Source organism: Drosophila sulfurigaster, chromosome 3, assembly GCF_023558435.1.
Source record: "Drosophila sulfurigaster albostrigata strain 15112-1811.04 chromosome 3, ASM2355843v2, whole genome shotgun sequence".
NCBI lineage: Eukaryota > Metazoa > Arthropoda > Insecta > Diptera > Drosophilidae > Drosophila > Drosophila sulfurigaster.
In genome coordinates this window covers 16130594-16152897 of record NC_084883.1, presented here as the reverse complement: position 1 = coordinate 16152897, position 22304 = coordinate 16130594, and the positions used below count along the sequence as shown (strand labels likewise).

Genomic DNA, 22304 nt, shown 5'->3' with positions numbered 1-22304 from the left:
TTCAAATGTTAGCTGTGCAAATGGCGGGAGAATTTGTGAAAGGATTGAGAAAGTAACGGCATCTACGACAAATTTTTAAATTACGTATACAATATAAAAAGAACATACGGAAAGTGAATTGTAAACATAGCTATGTTATGTTGCTCTCTGGTCGCTGTTGGATAGCGCACTCTCATTGCTGGCCACTTTGAGCAGAAGCGAGCCTTTGGGCCGCTGTCTGCGCTAGGAGCTGAACAGACGCCAAGCAACCACCAAGCGAGCAACAGCGTCGTTATCACAGGGTCGTCGTGACCAAACGTGCAGTGTCAGTGTACCGAGCGAACAACCAACAACACAACACGAATGAAAAATGCACAACTATACATAAAGTACACAGAAACACACATACAGGCGCGCGCAAAATGTATGTATTGTAGCCCCAAAAAGTGTGCTATAAATGATTTAGTGCGATTGCACGACGTGCAGCAAGACGTGGATGTGCATTGTGGATTAAAGTACGACTATTGTGACCGTACAAGTGCGCGACATATATATAAAAAAGAAATAAAATTGCATTACGATTTAATTGCATTTTGTTTTTGCGCTCAACTGTAAAATCCTACCGTGAGTGGGTGTGTGTGTGTGTGTGTATGTCTGTGGAGTGTCCCGTAATGTAGTGGAATAGAAAAATGAATTTAATCTGCGATTAAAACGCAAACGCGCACTTTCGCATACTTACGCGATTTGTATGTTTCGTGAGTGTTGCGCATCTTATCATTATGCCAAGTGGCAGACCGGAAATTTGAACGAAAATTAAATCCGAGTTTTCTATGGTAAGCGCGTGCCTAGTAGTCCTTACTGTTGTTGTTGTTGTTGTTGCCTTGTTCTATAGGCAATTTACATATGTATAGCTAGCGAATACATATTTTACATACATTTATACATAAACTGACCTCTTCTCTATGGCGATGTTGGCGTAGCAAGAAGCTATTGTTACGTTTTCAAATTGATTGAAGTTATCAATAACTGATTGATGGATGACACTGAATTGATGTGCCTAGAAAAGCGCATGAGTATCCTGTGATTTATTAAATAATGTGTAGTTTTGATTAGCTTGGATATTTATGGAAATTTCAGTATTCAGTATCAGCGAGAAAAGACGTAAAGGCAAATTAATTAACTTAATTATGCAATAGTCCTTCGTAAATTGAAAAGATTAGTGCCCTCGAGCTACATGCTGTCGTTTGACAAAAATATCTAGTCTAAAGATAGATAGACTGCTTCCTTGGAGAGCACTTTGTAACTCCACTGAAAGACATGTTTTGTGAAGTGCACTCACAGTAAAAACAGCGCAAAATGTATGCAAGACTAATGTGTGTATGTGTGTCTGTGTGTAAGTAGACATTTCGCTGTGTGTAACCTACATTTTAAACGACAAATACAACGCATACATACGTACGTACAAACATGTACACATAACAAGTCAAATCCGTGACCGAAGTCGCTGCTCTGCGTCTGCTAAAGTAAGTAGCAGGCGGCGGGGATGGGAGGTGTGTGCAGCAGTAGAAGTAGCAGCAGCAGAAACAGCAGCGTCGGCATCACATGTAAATTTACTTTTATCAGTGCCCAAAAACACACACAAACACTGTCACAGAAATGCATGCTTCACAAATTCGTATATACTACATACATACGTATATATGTATATATGTATTAGCAGTCGCTGCTCTCATGGGCACGACGCGCACTCTCACGAGACGAGCGTCGCCAAATACGAATCGAGTTCGTTGCGTTTGCTGCTTCCGTTACCAAAAAATTTTAAGCTTGCTCTCACTCTCATTCTCGTTGTCGTTCTCGTTCTCTGTTGTTTCGCCCACTCTGCTTCTTCCCATCGGACTATCTTAAACGTGGAAGCGTTGCTGGACAGCAGTCAAGCAGTAAAGCAGTAAAGCAAAAGTCGGCCCTTCATCTCACCTTGTTTTTGCCTGTTCACCTGCTTTGCTTTTGCCCAAGCTGTTTATTGTTGTGCGTGCTGCATTGAATTTCCTTTTTCCGCTTTTCCCTACGCCATTAGAATTTCCACTCAAAGAGCGTCACGGGTTATGCACTGCTACTAGTACTACTACTACTACTATTTAATGGCTTGTCGAGGCGTTAAAATATCTCTTGCACTTATAATAATTGTCCTCTTACTTTCTGCAATGTATTGTGGGTGCAATTATGTAAACAGTTTATTCACTGCTTTAATTAAATGACCAATGAGTGTGCTTTCATCAACGATTTTTATTTGCTAAGAGCTTCACATTAACATTAATTATAAGGCTTTATTTGTGATTTAAATACAAGTTTTTGCAAGTTCCTTCTTTTCGGTTTTAGTTGAATAGTTAAACAGAAATATTTATATTAGAAGTTTAGGCAGAGCAATAAAAATTTTAGTTATGGAATGTGTTTCAGAGTAAAAATTATTTTATTATGACCGAAAAAAAAGTTTGACATTTATTCTAACTTTAAAATATTTCTAACATTTTGTATTGCATTTTTACAACTTTGCTATGCTTATATTCATTCCTATTTAATCAAGTATTTGAACAAGAATTTGATTTAAAAAGTTGGATGTTTTTGTACAAATTTCAAAGTTAGGCAAATATTTCAAAGGCTTGATACCTGACTATCAGTTTAAATATTTACTAACCTCTAGCTATTTTATTGATTCTCGTATATGATACAGAACATGGTTTAATATTGTCAATGCGATTATTTGACTCTCTTGTCTGTTTGCATTTTGTATTTGCTATTCTGAGTCAGTGCAAATAAAAGCGTAAAGCAATTAGGATATTCACAGAAATAGATACGTAGGATGATACTTAATGAATAGCTTTCGAGAGTATGATTTTCGTTATCTATAGAAAACAGTGTGCTGCAAAGCACACACGTAGGGCTCTTCACATATCCGAGAGCAGGCTATTTTTATGCCATTTATGCATTGTTTAGAACAAGCACATTATCACATTTTCCTCTTAAGGCATCAGCAAGAGATATTAAAATTGACAGAGCCGCAGCTGTTGTCGAGAGCCAGAGGCAAAGGCAGGCGGCAGACGGCAGAGGCAGGATGAAGAGGCAACTAAAACGATGATTCAGATTGTTGCCACACTTTTGCCATGCTAAGCTGATTCAACGCCGGGTGGCAGTTGGTGGAAGTGTCTATGCAATTGTCTGGGTGTCTGTGCGCTCAGCTTGGGATGGTTGCTGTGGTCCGCAGAGGGAAAGAGAGAGAGAGAGAGAAAGCGAGCTGCTGTAACTGGCGGCTGCTGAGTGGGTGGTTGGGTGGTTTGTGCAACACTACATGTCATACAAACACTTGGGTACGAAGTGGCTTTTATGTTTGCCGCAGCGCAGTGGATTTCTAGTTGGCATTGGCAATGTCAGGATGTTGGCTTTGAATGGAAAACAATGGAACTATTGTGGCAACCGATGTTGTTGTTGTTATTATTGTTGTTGTTGTTATTGCTATTAAACAATTGTTGGCTCACGTTGTTGCTTCTACTGTGCAGCATTATAATTACCAGCAGTTGTTGTTGTCGCCTCCTAGTTGCTATTTATGGATATGGGATACCAGTATATGGAATCCAACTGCTAAATGTGATAAGAACGTTTATGCATTTCATTATTGTTTCATTAGTTTATCTGGGCATCCAATTAAATTTTATTATTTTGCACATCATTTGCATAATGTGCTCAACTTAATTTATTACTTGTATTATCTCCGACATTTTATTCATTCATTTGGCTTCAGTTTCTGTTTCTGTCAGTTCATTGTGCTATTTTCTATTTTTTTGCGATTTTCTTTTTCACTTCTGTTAGATTTTCTCTTGATAGTACTCGCATTTATGTGAGTGTTCTGAGCATTTATTCATTTCGCATTTAGTTTTATCTTTTAATACCGTCTCCTCTGTTTCTATTGTTCTTCTTTTCAATCTACATACTTTATTAATTACGTAAGGCTTAGTATCTAAATCTCGTAAATTCCTCAATGACCATAACAAAGCTGTCACCGCTCTGATTACTTATCTTGCGTCACATTTTATTCCCGCTACCCAAAGGGTATAAGGGTATTATATCATTGTGTCAGCTGGAAATATACTATATAACAGGCAGAAGGCGTCTAATTCGTCTTTTTGTAGTATATATATTTTTGATCAGCGCCAACAGCTGAGATGATTTACCCATGCTCGCCTGTTCGCATGACTACCTTGATCTCGGCGACTGTAATAACTTTATTTAGACATCATTTCTTATTGTTCTACGGAGTTCTGTTTGTTATAAATATATGCTCCACTCACTTCCGCCCCCACAAATCGAAAACATCGAATAGAAATATTGCTGTGGTTGATCATCTATGTATAGAGTATATTAAAGTAATAGTATAACAATATACCAAATTATATTTTTGATATACATACTTTAGAAATAATACCGCGCTGCTTTTTTTTTATTGAATATGGATAGCTGATCGATGGCACTCTTATTTATTTTTTACAAGTAATTATTTGTTTATGGCCTTGATTGCCTTATTGTTACTTTCTCTGCATAATAGTAATAAAATAAAGTAATAGTAATTGTTATATAAAGTTCCATTCAAGAGTATACGTTACTCAGTGGAGCCTCTCCATTAAATGTGAATTTACGCAAAAAAAAAAGAAACTATTGCTACTTTTAAGAGCATCGATTTCATGACTAACCATGATAAAAGAAATGAAAAAAAACGGGTCATACTATATTACAATTACAGAAATGATTAAAAATCAAGCGGTTACTCGTGAATAATATGCGGGTAAACCTTATGCATGTGCATGATAAATGAATCTTCAAGAAGATTTGAATTTGCTTGTTGTTCTTGAACTTTGAGTTATTAATCGTTTAGTTAAGTCTTGCCCATATTAGTATCATTAAAGCTATGGATATACTGCTTATGAAGCAATCCTACGCAAGTTGTTGCTTCTTGGCGCCATGCGAAAGAATGCGGCTTTTTGCCCAATTGTCCCAGGAATTCTTCAGCAGCATAAGAATCGAATGATAAACACGAGGTTTGCCACTGCAGACTTTAGTGTGGACACATAAGTGATAAGTGACTGTAGATGTGTGGCATCCATGGTTACAGAAATTTAACTTTTTAAGGCCACCGTCGCCTGAAGAGCTGCCTCGTCACCTAACTTGACTTGCACGTCTCTTTTGATGACCACTCCAATGTGATTTCGTTTTAAAGCGACATTTATCCGCATGTGTCACGTCATGTCATGATTCTTTTTAACGTAACGCAAAGTTTGATGGAGACTGCCACTCTTGCAGCCCAGATTCTTATAGTGCAACATTCGAGCAGATTTTGCTCCGTGAACTAAACTATCTTTTTTGACTTTTAATCATATTGACTCTCCAATGTGACAACTGCAGCAAAAGCTTAACAGCAGCAGCAGCAATGTTTTTGACTTTTCACGGCACTGACCGTCAGTGGCTGACGGCGCCTTCAATGCACCAATCCACACTCTCTGGCAGCTTCACTTGGGGAATAGTTATAGTCGCTTTGGTGAGCTGTCATATTTCGACTGCCCATCATTAAATTTGTGAATTTCTCTTGCAACAAGACTGTGAATTCATTATTGCCCTTCTTGTAGGATTCGTGGCCAACCTCATACTAACGATTGTGATCGATGATTATCATTTTAATACACTTGAATCTATAATCTCACTAAATATTATTGTACTCCGAATTAAAGAATTTTCACTCTGTTTGAAGCACATCGTTGAAGGCTGAATGTTCGACTGCAATTAAACTGCAAATCATTTTAAATGCTTTCATATCGATTGTACAATAATGAGCTGCAGTTAATTTGAGGCATTGCACTCTATTAATACTGGAATTCAATTACTTATTAACATTGGTTCATTGAGGAAAAACCATTTAAACAGAAACGAAGTTGAAATTCAGAATTTAGTTTATAAATATCATATAATAAATTAAGAAAATAAGAATAACTTGATAACTAAGAAGCGATCAAATATAGAATTTTACGATTTTAAAATCTTTTCTTCCTTATCGCTAAACTAGTAAGAATCATATAGAATATATATGTATAATTATAAACTACAATATTCGTTTCGTCGTCTGAGTTTGTGATCTAATAAATTGATTCTTGATTATTTATTCTTTATTATTATTATTATATCTTTGGCAAGAAAATATTGTTCAGACTTTCTTTGTTGAAATCAAACAAGTTTCATTACGTTTAGAAAATTTTTGTCTTATATGTAGCGTATATACAAATTCTATATTTTTCTATCAAAATTAAATTAATAAAATTCGTAATTTATTGATAATGAACGACTGGTGACAAAGATGTGAGAAAGGCCTGACGTAATGGAAATAATTATAGAAATTTAATGTCACTTGTGATTTATTAGGGTACGGATAAAACGACAGCTATATTATTTATGTAGTTATGCAGAGAGGATATGATTCATTTGCTAAGAGTTATATTGCAATAAAAAGTATAATGTTTAATATTAATTTAAAATATTTCAAAATATATATTTCATTTTATTATTTTGTATGTGACTGTCTGTCTATATTTGCTTAAAGTATTATGTAGGAAAAACTCTATTCTTCATCTATAATTTTCACTTAAAGAATCAAGACGTGGCATGTTTTAAGATTTTGATGCTTTTATTTACCTTTCAGGTCAAGCTATTTTTATGTATTTGGCACATTGATAAAGCTGACCTTTTTTTCTGTTCTAATTTGCAGTTGGAAACAAGAGAAGAAAGTTTCGTGTAATAAATCTTCAACTTGCATCAAATTAAAACACAAATAACAAGACGAACGGCGCATGCAACACAGCGGCAAACGCATCGCATTGGCGCGGATTTTTGTGGGCTAAAACACTGAGCGGGTGGCATGCCACAAAATTCGTAAGCCCATGCAAAAAGCCGTAATGATGATGACCGCATCACAAACAATTTTGCCGTGAGAGCAAATTACATAAAATTATCATGCAGCGCAGGCAGCGGCCAAGTTTGCCACTCAAAGGCAACAGCAGCAGCAGCAGCAACAACAACAACAATAGCAACAGCAACATCAACAGCAACAACAAGAACAAGAGCAGCGAGGCTAAACTTGTACTGCAACAGCAAAAGCAACGGCATTGCGTGCGGACTGCATGACGTATACGTAATATACGTATTACGTATACGTAATATGCGCTAGTTTGTGGCCATTTGCCAAGCAGACGAAGCGGAAAAAGCGAAAACAAACCCAAAAGAAAGCAAGCAAACAAACAACAACAACATAGCAAAGAGCAAAGCAAACTGAACATAGAAAATCACACATAGACATTGAAGAAGAAGAAGAAGTGGAAAAGGAAGAGCACGAAGTGGAAGTGGAAGACAAAGAGGAAGAGGAAGTGGTAGAGGAAGTGGCAGCAGAAGAAGAAGAAGAAGAAGTACATATCATTGCAAGCAGTGCAAATGGCAAAAGTTGTCATAAAGTTGCTAACGTGTTGAGGCAGCTGCCACAAGATGACAAAATGGCGAAGTTAACGTTACACCGTCTACTGCAGCGTTTGCAGCTGACGGCGCTGCAGCTGGCCATTGACTCGCCCACGCCTTACAAGCAACTGCAACTGCAAAAACTGCAACAACAACAACCACTACAACAACAGCAGCAGCATCTTCTTGAGAGCAACAACAACAATAGTAGTAGTAATAGAACTCGCATGGCTTTTTGGGGATGGCTGCAAATGTGCCAAGGCAATGGACACTATCTGACGCTGGCTGTGCTCATCTATGGCTATCTAATGCTGCATGCCTCAGCTGCAGCCGGTGTTGCAACCACAGCCAGCACGCCCGCCATATCCAATCTAACAACACCTTTAGCCTTAAGCCAATCACAACAGCTACAGCAACAGCAACAAAACGCACAAATTGAGAAACGTGATGTCGCCCACGTGCCTGAAGATGAATACGATGCCAGTTATCCGGATGATATAGACGATATTGAGGCCTTGATTAATAATAAGTCAGGTAAGTAAACAGCGATAGAGTGTGATATATTATATGAGAAGAAGACTGAAAGGATACTAAAAATTTTTGCTACTATAAAAATTAAAAATATGAAATTTCATTTGAAGTTAAACATTTTTGTAATCTTCGGTTCTGGAGTAGAGTTTTCTATTTTATAGAAATACTAGAATATCTCTAACAGAAATACATATACACATAATTTATGAAAGTTTATTTTATAAACAGAAGGAATAAATAAATAACAACGAAATGCATTTAATAGAAAAGGATACTAAAGATTGTTATTGAAGATTGTTTACTAATATACATAGAATTGCATTAGAAGTTATAGAATTTCCTATGCAAATTTCTTTAATGTTTAAGTCTCAAAAGTAAAGAAATATCAGATAATCTATAGTAGAGAAATATACATTTTAAAATTATCTTTTATAGAAACAATGTTTTTGTATCAGAATATAAAATAAATAACAATGAAATCTATATTACAAAATAACAAAAATTAAAAGAATAGTAAAACGTGTGTGTTAATAAAAATTAAATTGGGTTAGTAACTCGAAAATTTCATATGAAATATTTACAGTATTCTGCTATAGAGTCTTAAAAGTAGAGATATCTATTCGAGTTATAGACTAGAAAATCTCTAGAAAACAAATAAACATCATCTTTTATCATCTCATTGTCAAAAAATATCGTCTATAGTAATATTAATTTTGTATAAGACACTTTAATGATGCCAAAAGAATAAATAATCAAATAAATCTAAACAAATTTTTAATAGAAAACTATATAAATTTCCTGTTCACAAAGTATTAGAGATATTTGTCTTGTTAGTCTTCATTAAAAATTACCTAATATAATGTTGTAATGTAATTTGTATTTAGATACATTGAATTTGAATTAAATATTTACTATAGACAACTTAGTTGAAATTAAAATCAACTTATATTGCTAAAAATATAATTTGGTTAATGTGATTTTATAAAACGTAATACATTTTGGGATAATCACATCTAAAGCCTTTTGCAAGGCACACAAGCGCAATGCCATTTAATAACTAAGCTTGTGGGTTCCGCACACATTTATGAACTGTTATGTTGACCTTTCAAAGAGAGCACCTGAAAGCTCCGCAGTTTGACCAAAATAAATTGAATAAGCCCATGAATCATTGCGGCTCAGTGCGCCAAACTGGCAACTGGAATCTGGCAAATAATGTAGCAGAGCAACAACATGGCAACTTGGTGTCATGGCAACGTGGCAACATGGCAACATTGCTGAGATGCAGTCCGAAAATCCTCTAAAAAGAACACAAAGGACGAAAGTCGAAAGAGTCTCGGCAGCTGTTGTGCAATTTATGAGAATTATGATCTTTTGGGGTATTAAATTTTTTGGGTATGGCAACTGACCGCAAAATCAGCCAACAATTTGAAAAGGCAAACAGCTCGAAAGGTCAAGGAAATCTAATATATTGCAGTTAACCTTTTTTAGACAAAAACGAATACATAAATATAATTAAAATTGCGGCAAAAGGTCGCTTCACACAATTGTATTTAATTGAGGGCACAATAGAAATACAATTCTGATTTTGTCATTTAATTACAGCGAAAGGTAAATACATTGGAGCGCCATGCAACGAGCTGAAATGTGATGCAAAATTGTTGCACGTCACATGTGAAAAGGAGTCACAAACCTGCAGCTGTGAGCGCAATTATCCCGTGCAGCTGGGACCTGTGAAAGGTTGCGCCAAACGTAAGATATTACCAATATATATTACATTTATGTATATTTTAATGTATTTGTAAGAAAACTCTTTAATCTTAGTTTCCTCAGCAGTTTTATAGAAGACATCCCTTAAGCTATGTTTTTAAATACACCTCTAGCAAATAAATAAAATTCCGAGCTTTTAAATTCATTATTTATTTCCTAGTGTGTTATACGACTTGAAGAAACTACACAAAATAAATAAAATAAATAAAATAATAATAATAAAATACTACTATACAATACCTTATTTATTTGTGAATTTCTTTATTGGTTTCAACTACAGCTAAAAAAACTGGGCGATCAGTGTTTCTACGATGAGACATGTCTCTACAACGATGAGAACTCTCTCTGTGTTCAGGTGCGGCACAATGCGATTTGCCAATGTGCCAGTGGCTACCACTCGGTCAGCTATACGAAGCCAACGAGACGCATCTTCTGCACACCGGGTGAGCAGCATTAAGTGTAATTAACTCTGCTCTTTATTCTAACATTGTCCATTAATTTTCTTGCAGATCTCAGCGAGTTGAGCTCGGATTTGCCCACTTTGCTGGGCGTCTCAACGGGCATTGCGGTGCTGGCGGGTCTCATTTGCATGGTGTTGCATCTGTTCAGCAAAACGAAGTATCCGCGGCATCGCAATTTCGGCGATGCCAACATTCCGCCACCCATTCTCTACTCCAGTGATACAGGTATAAAACATCTCGACAGCTTTGATACTTTTTTGTTGGTACATTTGAAATTTTTGTTTTTCAATTTGAATTTCTTAATTCTTACAGATTGATTAAATTATTTTAAAAACATAAAGATACATTTTATGTAAAATTAATTTTTTTTATTTTCAACATGTAGAAAAACAATCCTGCATTTTAATTTACATTTTGTTAAAAGTAATGTACAAAATTCGATACAAACAAGCAAAGTATTGCATTATATTTATACTCGCTAACCGTAGAGTATAAGGGTAGAAGGAGGCATCTTCGACCTCATAAAGTATATACGAGGGTTGCTATTTATATTTCTGGCCTAATAATGAAAATGCGAATATTTATAAAAAATGGATTTATTGTTTGTCACAGTATTCTCCAGCAAGATTTATATACTTTTGAATGCCCTCAAATCAATTGTCGAAGCACTTTTTCCACTCTGATTGAGGCACCTCCAAAACATGGTTTTGAACGCTTTAACAGCATCTTCTGACATCGAAAATCGATGACCACGCCTTTTCGATGATGTGCGGGTATAAAAGAAGTCATTGGGTGCCAAGTCAGGGCTGTATGGCGGATGAATTCCACATTTTGACCGCAAAAAGGCGCGGGTTTGAGCTGGTGTGTGAGAGCTCGCGTTGTCATGGTGCGGAATGATCCATCTTTTCTTGTTCGTTTTTCGAATTTCTACAAATTATGGTGTACCACTCAGAATTGACCGTCCTACATTGCTCAAGGGAATCAGTCGCCACATGACCAGTTTTACCGAAGAAACAGGCGACCATTTGCTGAATAGTGCTTCCTCCACGAACAAGGTTCGTTGGATTTGGCTCGTCTTCAAAGACCCATACGGTCGATTGCTGTATTGTTTTGGGCTCATAACCATAGATCCATGATTCGTCACCTGTGACTATCTTATAAATGTCTTTTGAAGCACAGGGAATGTATTTTTCCAAAATTTCTTTGAACCAATCCACACAAGCCTTTTTTTGAGCAATTGTCAAATTGTGCGGGATCCAACGAGAACAATCCTTTTTTACGACCAGGTGTTTATGCAATATCGAATGTATTCTGGTGGAAGAAATGTCAAAGGATGCCTGTATCTCACGATATGTCACATGACGATCTAGCATTATCAGTTCACGCACGGCATCAATGTTTTCTGGCCCAACGTCTGTTTTTGACGACCTTCACAACCTTCGTCTTCCACCGAGCATCGGCCACGATAGAATCCATTAAACCAGTATTTCACAGGGCTATAGGATGGCACTTCATCGCCTTATAAAGATTTAAGTTCATCGGTGCACTCGTGTCGTAAAAGTCGAAAGTTGTAAAAATTTTTGCTCAAAAGTGTTCACGAGTTAATTCGATTTTTCTGCCGAGGTAAGTTTTTGATTAATCGTTTATCGATATCAAACGTGCTCGTACATGAACAAGTTGTATGGAGCTTTTATTGATAAAAGTCCAAACTTTTTGGGAAATAGCCAATTCGTCCTAATATGGCTAGAAGTGACCTAGGCCAGAAACTTAAATAGCAACCCTCGTACTATGTATGTATATTCTTGATTAGCCTCAACAGCCGAGACGATCTAGTTATGTCCGTCTGTCCGTATGAACACCTAGGTCTGTGAGACCATAATATATATAATATATAATATATATATAAGCGATAGAGCTATAATTTTTTTTCGACAGATCAAGTTTGTTTTTAAATTTTTACTACGCAAATTAACAAAAAGAATAACTAGCGTAATTTTAAAGCTAGAGCCAGGATTTGTGGTACATACAATAGTAAGAATAGTATTTAAGATTCCTGAGAAATACGAGCAGATAAAAACTGTAGAAGTTATTTAAGAAATACTTTTATATGGGCAACAAGTCTTCTTACTATGGGTCTTAGTTGCTGTGGCTGACAATCTGGTATATTTCGCACTATATGGTATATTTTAAATATAGATATAAATATACCAAAAATAAGTCTTATGTATATATATTTAGTATTTTTGTGGAATATTAATTTAGTATATTTTAAGAATAATACCACGCTGTTTTGCGAATACAATTGACTGTAACTTTCCTACATGTTACTTTCTTAGAATGTTATTATTGACTGGTTTACTTTTATCAGGAAAATCAACCTTTGTCAAACGTTAGTTAGTTGAAAAACGTATTAGTTGTTTATGGACATTCAAAAACTGAAAAATATATTTAATTAAATAGAAACTGTAATTGAACAATAGGTTACTTTTTTGTTATATTTATAGTTTGCATTGCAATGTTATTTTATTGTTTAGTATATTTGTATTAAAAATAATGAAAATTGCTGTTATCGATATCGATTAATTGATGCCATTTTGTTTGCAGGCATTCCGTTGACAGTGCACTCGGCACGTCCGTCGTCGCGTTCCAGCATTCGGTCGACGGGTTCGATAGGCTCCTTTGGCAATCGGCGCGCCTCGTCTGGCGGTCTGCCGGGCAACGCTGGCGCTGGCGGCGGTCATCATAGTGGAGGCGGCGCAGGTGGCGGTAATGCAGGTGGTTGCGGTGGCGGTGGCGGCGGCGGCGGCGGCGGCGGTTCGAAGGGCATACTTGTGTCGACATCGCGTACAGGTGCGGCTAGATCGGCCGCCATATTGCTCATATCGTGTCACATAACGGCGGTGTCAAAGCAAAATTCACGCGCCTCATCGCGTCAAACATCGGGCGCCGGATGCAGCCAGCATTCGCGCGATACTCTAGACGATAACAACGGCTCTGGCGGCGTTGGCGGTGGCGGTGGCAGCGGCAGCGGCTGTCGCAGTTGCGAGAGCACGCTGTCGATGAACCGTCAACTGCAGAAGCAATTGAATCATCAACGGCATCTGCTCAGTTTCGAGCTGTCGCCGGCGAAATCAAAGAATCAGGATAGATTTAGGACCCTCTTGGGCATGAATGGCATTGACCATGAACATGACAATGATGATGATGATTATGATGAGCATAATGTTGATGATAATGATGGGTGCAATATCAATAGCATAGGCGGTGTCGGTGTCGGTGGCTTTGGCGGTGGCATTAGCGGTGGCGGTGGCGGTGGCGATGGCAGTGGCAGTGGTGGTCTTGGTCTTGGTGGTGGTCCTTACAACTGTGATGCTGACCTGCATCATTTGCATATTGGCGCCCTGCCCACGCCGGCGAGTGAAACGCCCAGATTTGCGGTAAATCAACTCCACACACATCAAGCATCATCAATCATCCATCACATTGCCCCACCACTATGTAATCCTGATCTTTGTGTGTCTGTCTCTGTACGTGTGTGCGTCTGTGCGTGTGTGTGTGTGTGGCCCTAGTTCAATTTTGCTGTGTGTGTTTCGATTGAACAAATTCCGTTTGACTTGTGTGTTTCTCAACCTCTTCTCATTCGATAACATCGTTACACTGTCAACCAAGTTATTGTCTTGATACAGCCAAAGATATTTATGTTCTGGACTTTGAGCTAAGCATGTTAGCGTTATATATATCAAGATGAAAGATCCACAGCATAAATAAACTTGAAGCTATGTATTTGTTCGGTTCATTGGCTCACTTTGTTGTGTACATTGGCTCATTTCAAATTCATCGCATTTGCATTTAATTATTAGCGTAAATTTGATCGAACTGTCGAAAACTTTAACTCTTGAACTTGTAACAATAAATTTTTATGTTTGAATTGATTGATGTTCAGTGTGCTTCCAAATCTCTGTTTCAAATTCGTTTAATTTTTTGTTCATTATATTTCTTTTTTTGGTTGATGAAAAAACTACATAAATACTGAACACACACACTACACAGCTACTCACACACACACAGACAAAATAGAGTTTAAGAAAAGCGTTAGGGAAAGTGATAGACAAATGGTGTTAAATGATTTGAAATGACAATAATATACTCACACAGACACACACAAACACCAACAGAGCCAAGTGTTAAGTGATAATATATATTATATCTGATAAATAACGGATTATTAATCTCTCTCTCGACCGTTTAAATAACGATAATGAAGTACTGTAATCTTGACAAGGTGATATTGAAGCAATATGGCGGTGATTATGTTCCTGTTTCTAGAAATTTAACAACACCATAATTTAATTAACTAAATATATATAGCATACACATCCACACCAACACAAACACTCCACACACTTACACACATTTAAAATTTATAACTGCATGTTTCCTTTCCATGCACACTCCAATCGATTCCCCAGCTATCGATAGACGATAACAAATCCCTCCACAAATCCTTTTGACTCGCTGACTTTCTTTAATATGTGCTCTCTCTTATCCTCTACCTCTCTCTTTCTCTGTCTCTTTCTCTCTATTTGAATGAAGCTGTTTGTGTATATATAAATCAAATTACTTTCATTTAAAATATTTACTTAATGTCATATATCGTTATAGTATTGTATAGCATAGTTTAACGCTTCGCTAGCGCTTGAAGTTGTATGCTTTCCATTAAACTAAGTTTAGTCAACAAATCTCTTTCAAATCTCGCTTATTCCTAACCTACAAACCAAATTATTTTCGCATTTCATTTCTGCATTTGAATTCCAAGCATAATAAAATAAAACTTTATAATACGTAAGCAAAATTCAAAATAATATTTTAAATATATTGGATAACATTTCATACCCACATTATGCTTCGAAATATTCTATATATTTATTAGTATTCCATTCTAACATTTCACTTGTCAAAATTTTATATGAGAGAACAAGAAAAAAGGATATTTTTCAAATTTAAAATGTTAAGCAATTAACGTATAATACAAATTTATTAACACTTTCTAGAGTCTAATTTCCAAATTTCATTAAAGACTTTTCCAATCTCTGTCTTTAACTCTCTCTTTTCCTTATTACGTATACGTAATTTATTGCCTGATTGTTTGCTTCATTCAAACTGATTTTAACATACAATGTTTGACACAAAATGCTTTGCTCCTAGCGTTTGATTCTTAAGCTCTCCTTTCACGATTCACCGATTCTTTCGCGTCACGCTCTCTTTCTCTCTTCCTCCCCCCTTCTCTCTCGCTCTTTCTCTGACACTCTTTCTCTCTATTACTATCTTGCTCTGTCTATGTCTGCTTCTGCCTCTGCCTCGCTTAGCTTTAAGTAATACCAATTGTCCTCTTTAATTTCAATTAATACAATTTCTCTCTTTCTCTCTCTTTTTGTGATCACTTTGCAGGTTCTCGAAGACCAAGTCTAGCGTCTGTGCACAGCACAAGTTCCTCGGTGCGCAGCTACAGCATGATGCGGTTCGAAAAGGAGGTGCAACAGAAGGAGATACGGCAGGAGATGAAGCTGCGATTGGCGCGACTGCAACAGCAGCAGCATCTCACACAGAACAAGCCGCAGATCATCATTGGCGAAGCGTTGCTGCAACATGGGGCCATTAGTCGCGTCACCATGGCCACGCCCAGTCCGTTAACGCCCAATTCGTTGGACGAGCTGCTGCCGTCACTTGATGAGAACCAGGAGGTGAGTCCAATGCCAGCAATTGATGAAGATGATGTCAGCATGTGGCTCTAAAACACACACACATTTGACGCTTTAGTATCCACCCAGAATTGAGTCCACTTACAAGCAGCTTATCCAACCCAAAGCAACAGCAGCAGCAATAGCGGCAGCAACAACAACAGCAACGGCAGCAACCAATACTAATGGCTATAATGGTCCTTGTAGCTCATCGACTGAGGCACTCTAAAATTGAACGCGATCTCGTTGAAGCGATCCACAAGTCCTGTATACATAGTACACACACCTAACATATAGTATATTACTTATATAGTATAGTATAGTGTATGGGCACGAAATCTATCGAAAGTCTAGCGTTATATACATATAGTATTGGAGTTCAGTTAAAGCTTATTGTTAGTTCATTGAATTAAACGTCAAACGTGTTTAGTTATAGCCAATTAGATTATGTGTAACATAGTAAGCGTCTCTCCCTACTCAAAGGCAAGAGCTAACCAAAACCTATCAGTCAAGCCATTCTTAATAAATTCGTGCTCGAAGTTGTAGTATAAATGCATCAATCATCTCCACACATTTTATACGTATTTTCACGCAGTTTTGTAGAAATTATACAACATTAAACCGTCATCATAATAAAAGCAAGCACAGATTATATTTCAAAAATGGCAACTCTAAGAAATTAATAATTATTTGATATACCGAGAAAGTTGATTTTATTTTCTAGAGATAACATTTTTACTAAAGAAAACTTTTGCAAATTTGGATACTTCGCTAATTTAATGGTTTTCTGATTAATACATACAAGAAGTATACAAATTTTATTCAAGTGATTTCTATATCATTGAATGTATTCATTACAAAGTTGAAATTTAAATTTCATTGCATTAAAATTAATAAAAATTTAAATAAATATTTGTTTGAGTTAAGCTTAGTTGAGATAAAATGAATTATATAGTTTATTTTATTGCTTTATTCAATACAAATACCTTTTTTCTTGCCAAATTTTGTACACTTTCGAAAGGTCTTTCAAAATTCTCGTATGCTTGTGATCCTTAAAACTCATCTATAGTATAGACTCATTCATATCCAAATCAAAAGCCACACACCACGCACAACTCACAACACATATGCCGAGAGTATATACACTCGATTTAGGAATAAGCATTATATTTACACGTATGTATGTAATAAATGAATTATAATAGTTAATTGTTAATGCGAGTTTAGGAGTGCAAACCCTAAAGTTTAGTACTGATTAAATATACGCAAATGAATTTATAAAATCGGTTTATATACAGTTTATACATATACATTCATAATTCTATGGTATACGTATACCTAGCGAGTGCGATGAAAATAATTATACCTAATATATAGTATTTATAATATAATAGGACTAATACTCGATAAAAACAAAAAGAAACAAAATTTATCTGTTCTGTGGTCAGTTATTTGTACTGTACATTTGTAGAAATTGATTGAACGATTTAGAACGCGATTAGAGATAGCTGTGTTTTCTGTACAATACTGAATTCTATACTCTATATTCATAAACAACAAAAGCAGATGTGTCATTTAATGATGAAGTGTCGTCTACAATAAGTGTAATACAAACTCATTTGTGCATTTTCCACACTGGAGTTTCATGCGAATACAATAATAATGGAAATGTACCCTAATCAAATAGTACTATCTATAATCATATATTACAATATTAACGGATATGTGTTTGTTGTATTAATATAATGTTGCTATATGTTTTATTGTGAAATCTGTTTGTACAAGATGTAGAAGAACATATCCAAAAGTTTTATAGCAAACTTTCATGTTTATCATTTACAAATGTTCAATTGATTTTAAAGCAGCGAATTTAATCGCAAATGATAATCTGATTCAACAAAAACGTGGATAATATTAGGATGTTAAGCAGTCTGTACATAACGTTGAGTTAATTATCGATTTATATCTGATAATTTATCAATGCATTCATATACACCCAACATACTTCAGTATATACACACAGACTACGTATATTTGTGAATTAACATTAAGATCTGAATAAAGAATGCTAAAGAATATAAGATACAAGAGTGTACATTATGTTAAGGAGTTACAGAGTTGGTCTAAAATTGTTCGTTTGTCCGTCTAGTTGTCGATTTCCAGGAGTGCTATTTGCATAGTTTGAAGAAATCTTCCTTTGGACTGGAAAAGATGCTACTACAACATAAAGTAGCATCTTTTCCATTCATTTTTTTTTATATGGAAGATAACCTCGTCTTACTGTTATAATAAATGAGAATGCTAAACAAAAGCTTAGAAGTAATCTTCATGGCTGACTATTTAAATTTAGCTAATTGAAAAGACGACCTCTTCCTACTTTCATAATAAATAAGATGCTGAAAAAATGAAAGCAAAAAGAATATCACTTGAAAAGCAGCTTAGGGAAATCTTTATCAATGTTCATATATATGAACCTATTCCAAAACTGACAGGTTTTTTCAATTTAGCTAATTAACAAGTCTCATATTACTATGCAAAAGCAAGAAGGCTGAAGAAAGCATACGAAAGATAGACAACTTCGAACATCAAAAAGTTTTATTGAAAATAACAACTTGAGAATTTTGTAGAAGCAAAGACGATATCTAGTCGACCTCTTCGATGGTTGGACCACCGCCACCGCCTGCTCCTGAGCCACCATTGGCGCCGTTTGGAGCCGAGGGCGCTGACATGCCAGCACTTTGATAGAGTCTGTTCACAATGGGATTGCAGATAGCCTCCAGTTCCTGCTGTTTGTGCTCGAACTCTTGCTGCTCGGCCAGCTGATTGTTATCTAACCAGTTGATGGTCTCGTTGCACTTCTGCAGAATGGTGTTGCGATCCGAGTCGCTGATGCGGCTGCGCAGCTGCTCGTCATCGAGCATGGAACGCATGTGAAAGCAATAGGATTCCAATTGATTCTTGGCATCGATGCGATGACGCTGCTGTTCATCCGCCTGGCGATACGATTCCGCCTCGTTGACCATGCGTTCAATGTCCTCCTTCGACAGACGACCCTTGTCATTGGTGATCGTAATCCTGTTCACCTTGCCTGTTGACTTCTCCGCTGCACTCACATTCAAAATGCCATTCGCATCGATGTCAAAGGTTACCTCGATTTGGGGCACGCCACGCGGAGCCGGCGGAATAGCGGACAACTCAAACTTGCCCAAAATATTGTTATCCTTGGTCATGGCACGTTCACCCTCAAACACCTGGATGAGCACACCGGGCTGATTGTCAGCATACGTGGTAAAGATCTGCGTCTGCTTGGTAGGTATGGTGGAGTTACGTTTGATCAGCGTTGTCATCACCCCGCCAGCTGTCTCAATACCCAGCGACAGTGGAGTCACATCCAGCAGCAGCAGATCCTGCACAGCTTCCGAGGTGTCGCCATGCAGAATAGCAGCCTGAACAGCAGCGCCATAGGCCACCGCCTCGTCGGGATTAATGGACTTGTTCAGCTCCTTACCGTTGAAGAAGTCCTGCAGCAATCGCTGCACCTTGGGTATTCTCGTAGAGCCGCCAACCAGCACAATATCATGGATTTGACCCTTGTCCATTTTGGCATCACGCAACGCCTTCGCCACCGGCTCCATTGTGCCGCGAAAGAGATCCCCGTTGAGCTCCTCGAAGCGAGCACGCGTCACCGACGTATAGAAGTCAATGCCCTCGAACAGTGAATCAATCTCGATGGTCGCTTGGGTGGATGAGGACAATGTCCGCTTGGCACGCTCACAGGCGGTGCGCAGACGACGCACTGCCCGCTTGTTCTGGGTGAGATCTCGCTTGTGCTTTCGCTGGAATTCCTGCACAAAATGATTCACCATACGATTGTCGATGTCTTCACCGCCCAGATGCGTGTCTCCGGCGGTGGCCTTCACCTCAAAGATGCCATCCTCAATGGTGAGCACCGAGACATCGAAAGTGCCGCCGCCCAAATCAAAAATGAGCACATTACGCTCCCCCTTGCTGCTGTCGTGCTTGTCCAGACCATAGGCAATGGCTGCCGCTGTCGGTTCGTTGATGATGCGCAGCACATTGAGTCCGGCAATGGCGCCCGCATCTTTGGTCGCCTGGCGCTGCGAGTCATTGAAATAGGCGGGAACCGTGACAACGGCATCGGTGACAACGCCACCCAGATATGCCTCGGCGGTCTCCTTCATTTTGGTGAGCACCATCGAGGAGACTTCCTCTGGGTAGAAGCTCTTCTTCTCGCCCTTGAACTCCACACGAATCCGAGGCTTGCCATTCTCCGAGATGACCTCAAAGGGCCAGTGCTTAAGATCGCTCTGCACCGTCGCATCATCGTATTTGCGTCCAATCAAACGTTTAGCATCTGCAAATTGGAACCACGTGAAAGAAGGCAACAAAAAAAGACTCCAGGCAGGTGGTGTAGGCACAATATTGTTGGGCTTATCTTTATTTTAACTACGAACACGAATAAAGTGTGGACGGGAAACAGATTATATAGATATCGAATTACACAATTGTGCTAAGAATTAAACGTATGGAACGTCAATGGGTCGGGACGGGTTTTCAGGACAGATTTATGTGGACTCTGAGACTGAAATGAAAGTATAAGAAAAAGAAAGAAGTCTTAGCATTAGACCTGCTCTGATAAGAAATCTTTTAATCTTTAATAAAAAAAATAGAAGTTAAAGAGAGTTTCGAAAGAAATTCTAGATACAATCCGTCAATAGTTGGATAGTGGTTAGATCGAATATGAGATGATTAAGTAAGAAAACGGAAAATTAAATGTTTACAATATCAAAGTCTTAGAATACTTTGAGCAGAAATAAAAAAAAATAAATTGCCTGATAATCATTTTTATATCGCTTATCCGTTTTTTAGTCGTTTAATCTAATAATTAAACTCATATTAGTGCATTATTTTAGGAACTTCCTTAATCAAAATAAATCTCAATTATAACGACTTTCGTTTAAATGTTTAAAGAAGCATTCCCTTGATAACGCATCCACACGACGGTAGATGGCGCTCAAGGTATTGACTCAGTTGGCAAGTCAAAATATATAAAATAAAATGTAAATATGCTATTTGTAAATATTTGTGCTCAGAGCTCACTCATTTTGGGTGCAACGGTGCAAATGTCGACACAGAAACGAGCTGACACAAATTATGCTAATAAACAGATGAATGCAGAAGAGTCTCAGACACGCCACGGGTGATGCAGCGGCAAGCAGCAGCAACAAAAGTGGGTGTTGGCGGGGGGTTGTTTGAGGAATAAGCCAAATAAAAAAAATACTTTTAGGCAACTACTTTTAGCTGCCCGAATAGCAGAACTAGATATACTACATACATTTTGTAGTTCCCAAAATAAATCGGAATAAAAAAACAGAAACAACTGCGAATTGTGCGCGGTTTTTTCATTCATGAACGTGTGGCAAGTAAATTGATTGCAAGGTGGTGGATGGTGGCAGGGAATGGCTGCAAACTCACCGAAAATTGTGTTATTCGGATTCATGGCCACTTGGTTTTTTGGCCGCATCGCCAATAAGACGCTCCGACTCCGTAAAGGCGACATAGCTGGGCGTGGTCCGATTGCCCTGATCGTTGGCAATGATCTCAACTTTGCCATGCTGAAAGACCCCGACACACGAATATGTTGTACCAAGATCAATGCCAACTGCTGGTAATTTGGGCATATTCTCGCTGTGGCTTTAATTAGACCACAAACACAATGAAAGCGATGTCAAGGTCCGCCCAAGTTTCCGAGTGAAATGATCGAGAAATGAGATGTAAATCAATGTTAGCTTGTGTTTGGATGGTTACACAATAAAATCTTATCGTAACTTACCTAGAACTCGAGTTTCTCCTCCCTCCTGCCTCCGATCACCTGTCTCGCTTCTTCACACGCCCAATCCTTAGGCGTTTAGAATGCGAAACGATATAGATATAGGGATATGATTAAGAACAGCAAAACGAATGTCAAAATTCGCAGGAATTCAAGTGTTTTCTCTCTTTGCAGCTCCACAGCGTCTGCCTTATATTATCACGTTGCCAGAATGAAAAACTATAGTACTCATCGAATCATTCAATCGATCTGATTGCCAATATCTCGAACATGCGATCCTCACGAGCCTCACAATAAAACTGCCGAACTTATTGCAATCGATGCAAGCGCTGCAACAGTAGCATAACATAACAGAGCTCTGTTAACATTACACTGTTAACGTAATTAGGCTAGACACATTACGCAGCCTTGAGGCTGAGGCGTGTACTTGGTACCGCA

General features: G+C 37.7%; 3 protein-coding genes across 3 annotated transcripts; 2 read left to right on the top strand and 1 right to left on the bottom strand.

Annotated features, from left to right (window-relative positions):
* Positions 1 to 12: 12 nt before the first annotated feature.
* Positions 13 to 15832, top strand: LOC133841045 (uncharacterized). The gene is made up of 8 exons (XM_062273294.1): positions 13 to 812; positions 6779 to 8052; positions 9652 to 9798; positions 9880 to 9881; positions 10097 to 10259; positions 10326 to 10502; positions 12882 to 13714; positions 15726 to 15832. The coding sequence occupies exons 2-8, from the start codon at positions 7557 to 7559 to the stop codon at positions 15744 to 15746; spliced, it is 1839 nt and encodes a 612-aa protein (XP_062129278.1). The 5' UTR covers positions 13 to 812; positions 6779 to 7556; the 3' UTR covers positions 15747 to 15832.
* LOC133841043 (uncharacterized) lies at positions 15788 to 16757 on the top strand. The gene is made up of 2 exons (XM_062273293.1): positions 15788 to 16018; positions 16095 to 16757. Exons 1-2 carry the CDS (start codon positions 15788 to 15790, stop codon positions 16242 to 16244), a joined length of 381 nt encoding a protein of 126 aa, XP_062129277.1. The 3' UTR covers positions 16245 to 16757.
* A 1851-nt stretch (positions 16758 to 18608) lies between these two features.
* On the bottom strand, positions 18609 to 22194 carry LOC133840865 (heat shock 70 kDa protein cognate 1). Its single transcript, XM_062272994.1, is given in 4 exon segments — positions 18609 to 20390; positions 21512 to 21551; positions 21553 to 21724; positions 21870 to 22194. Coding segments are annotated over 3 exon segments (1938 nt in total). The 5' UTR covers positions 21718 to 21724; positions 21870 to 22194; the 3' UTR covers positions 18609 to 18657.
* Positions 22195 to 22304: the final 110 nt, after the last annotated feature.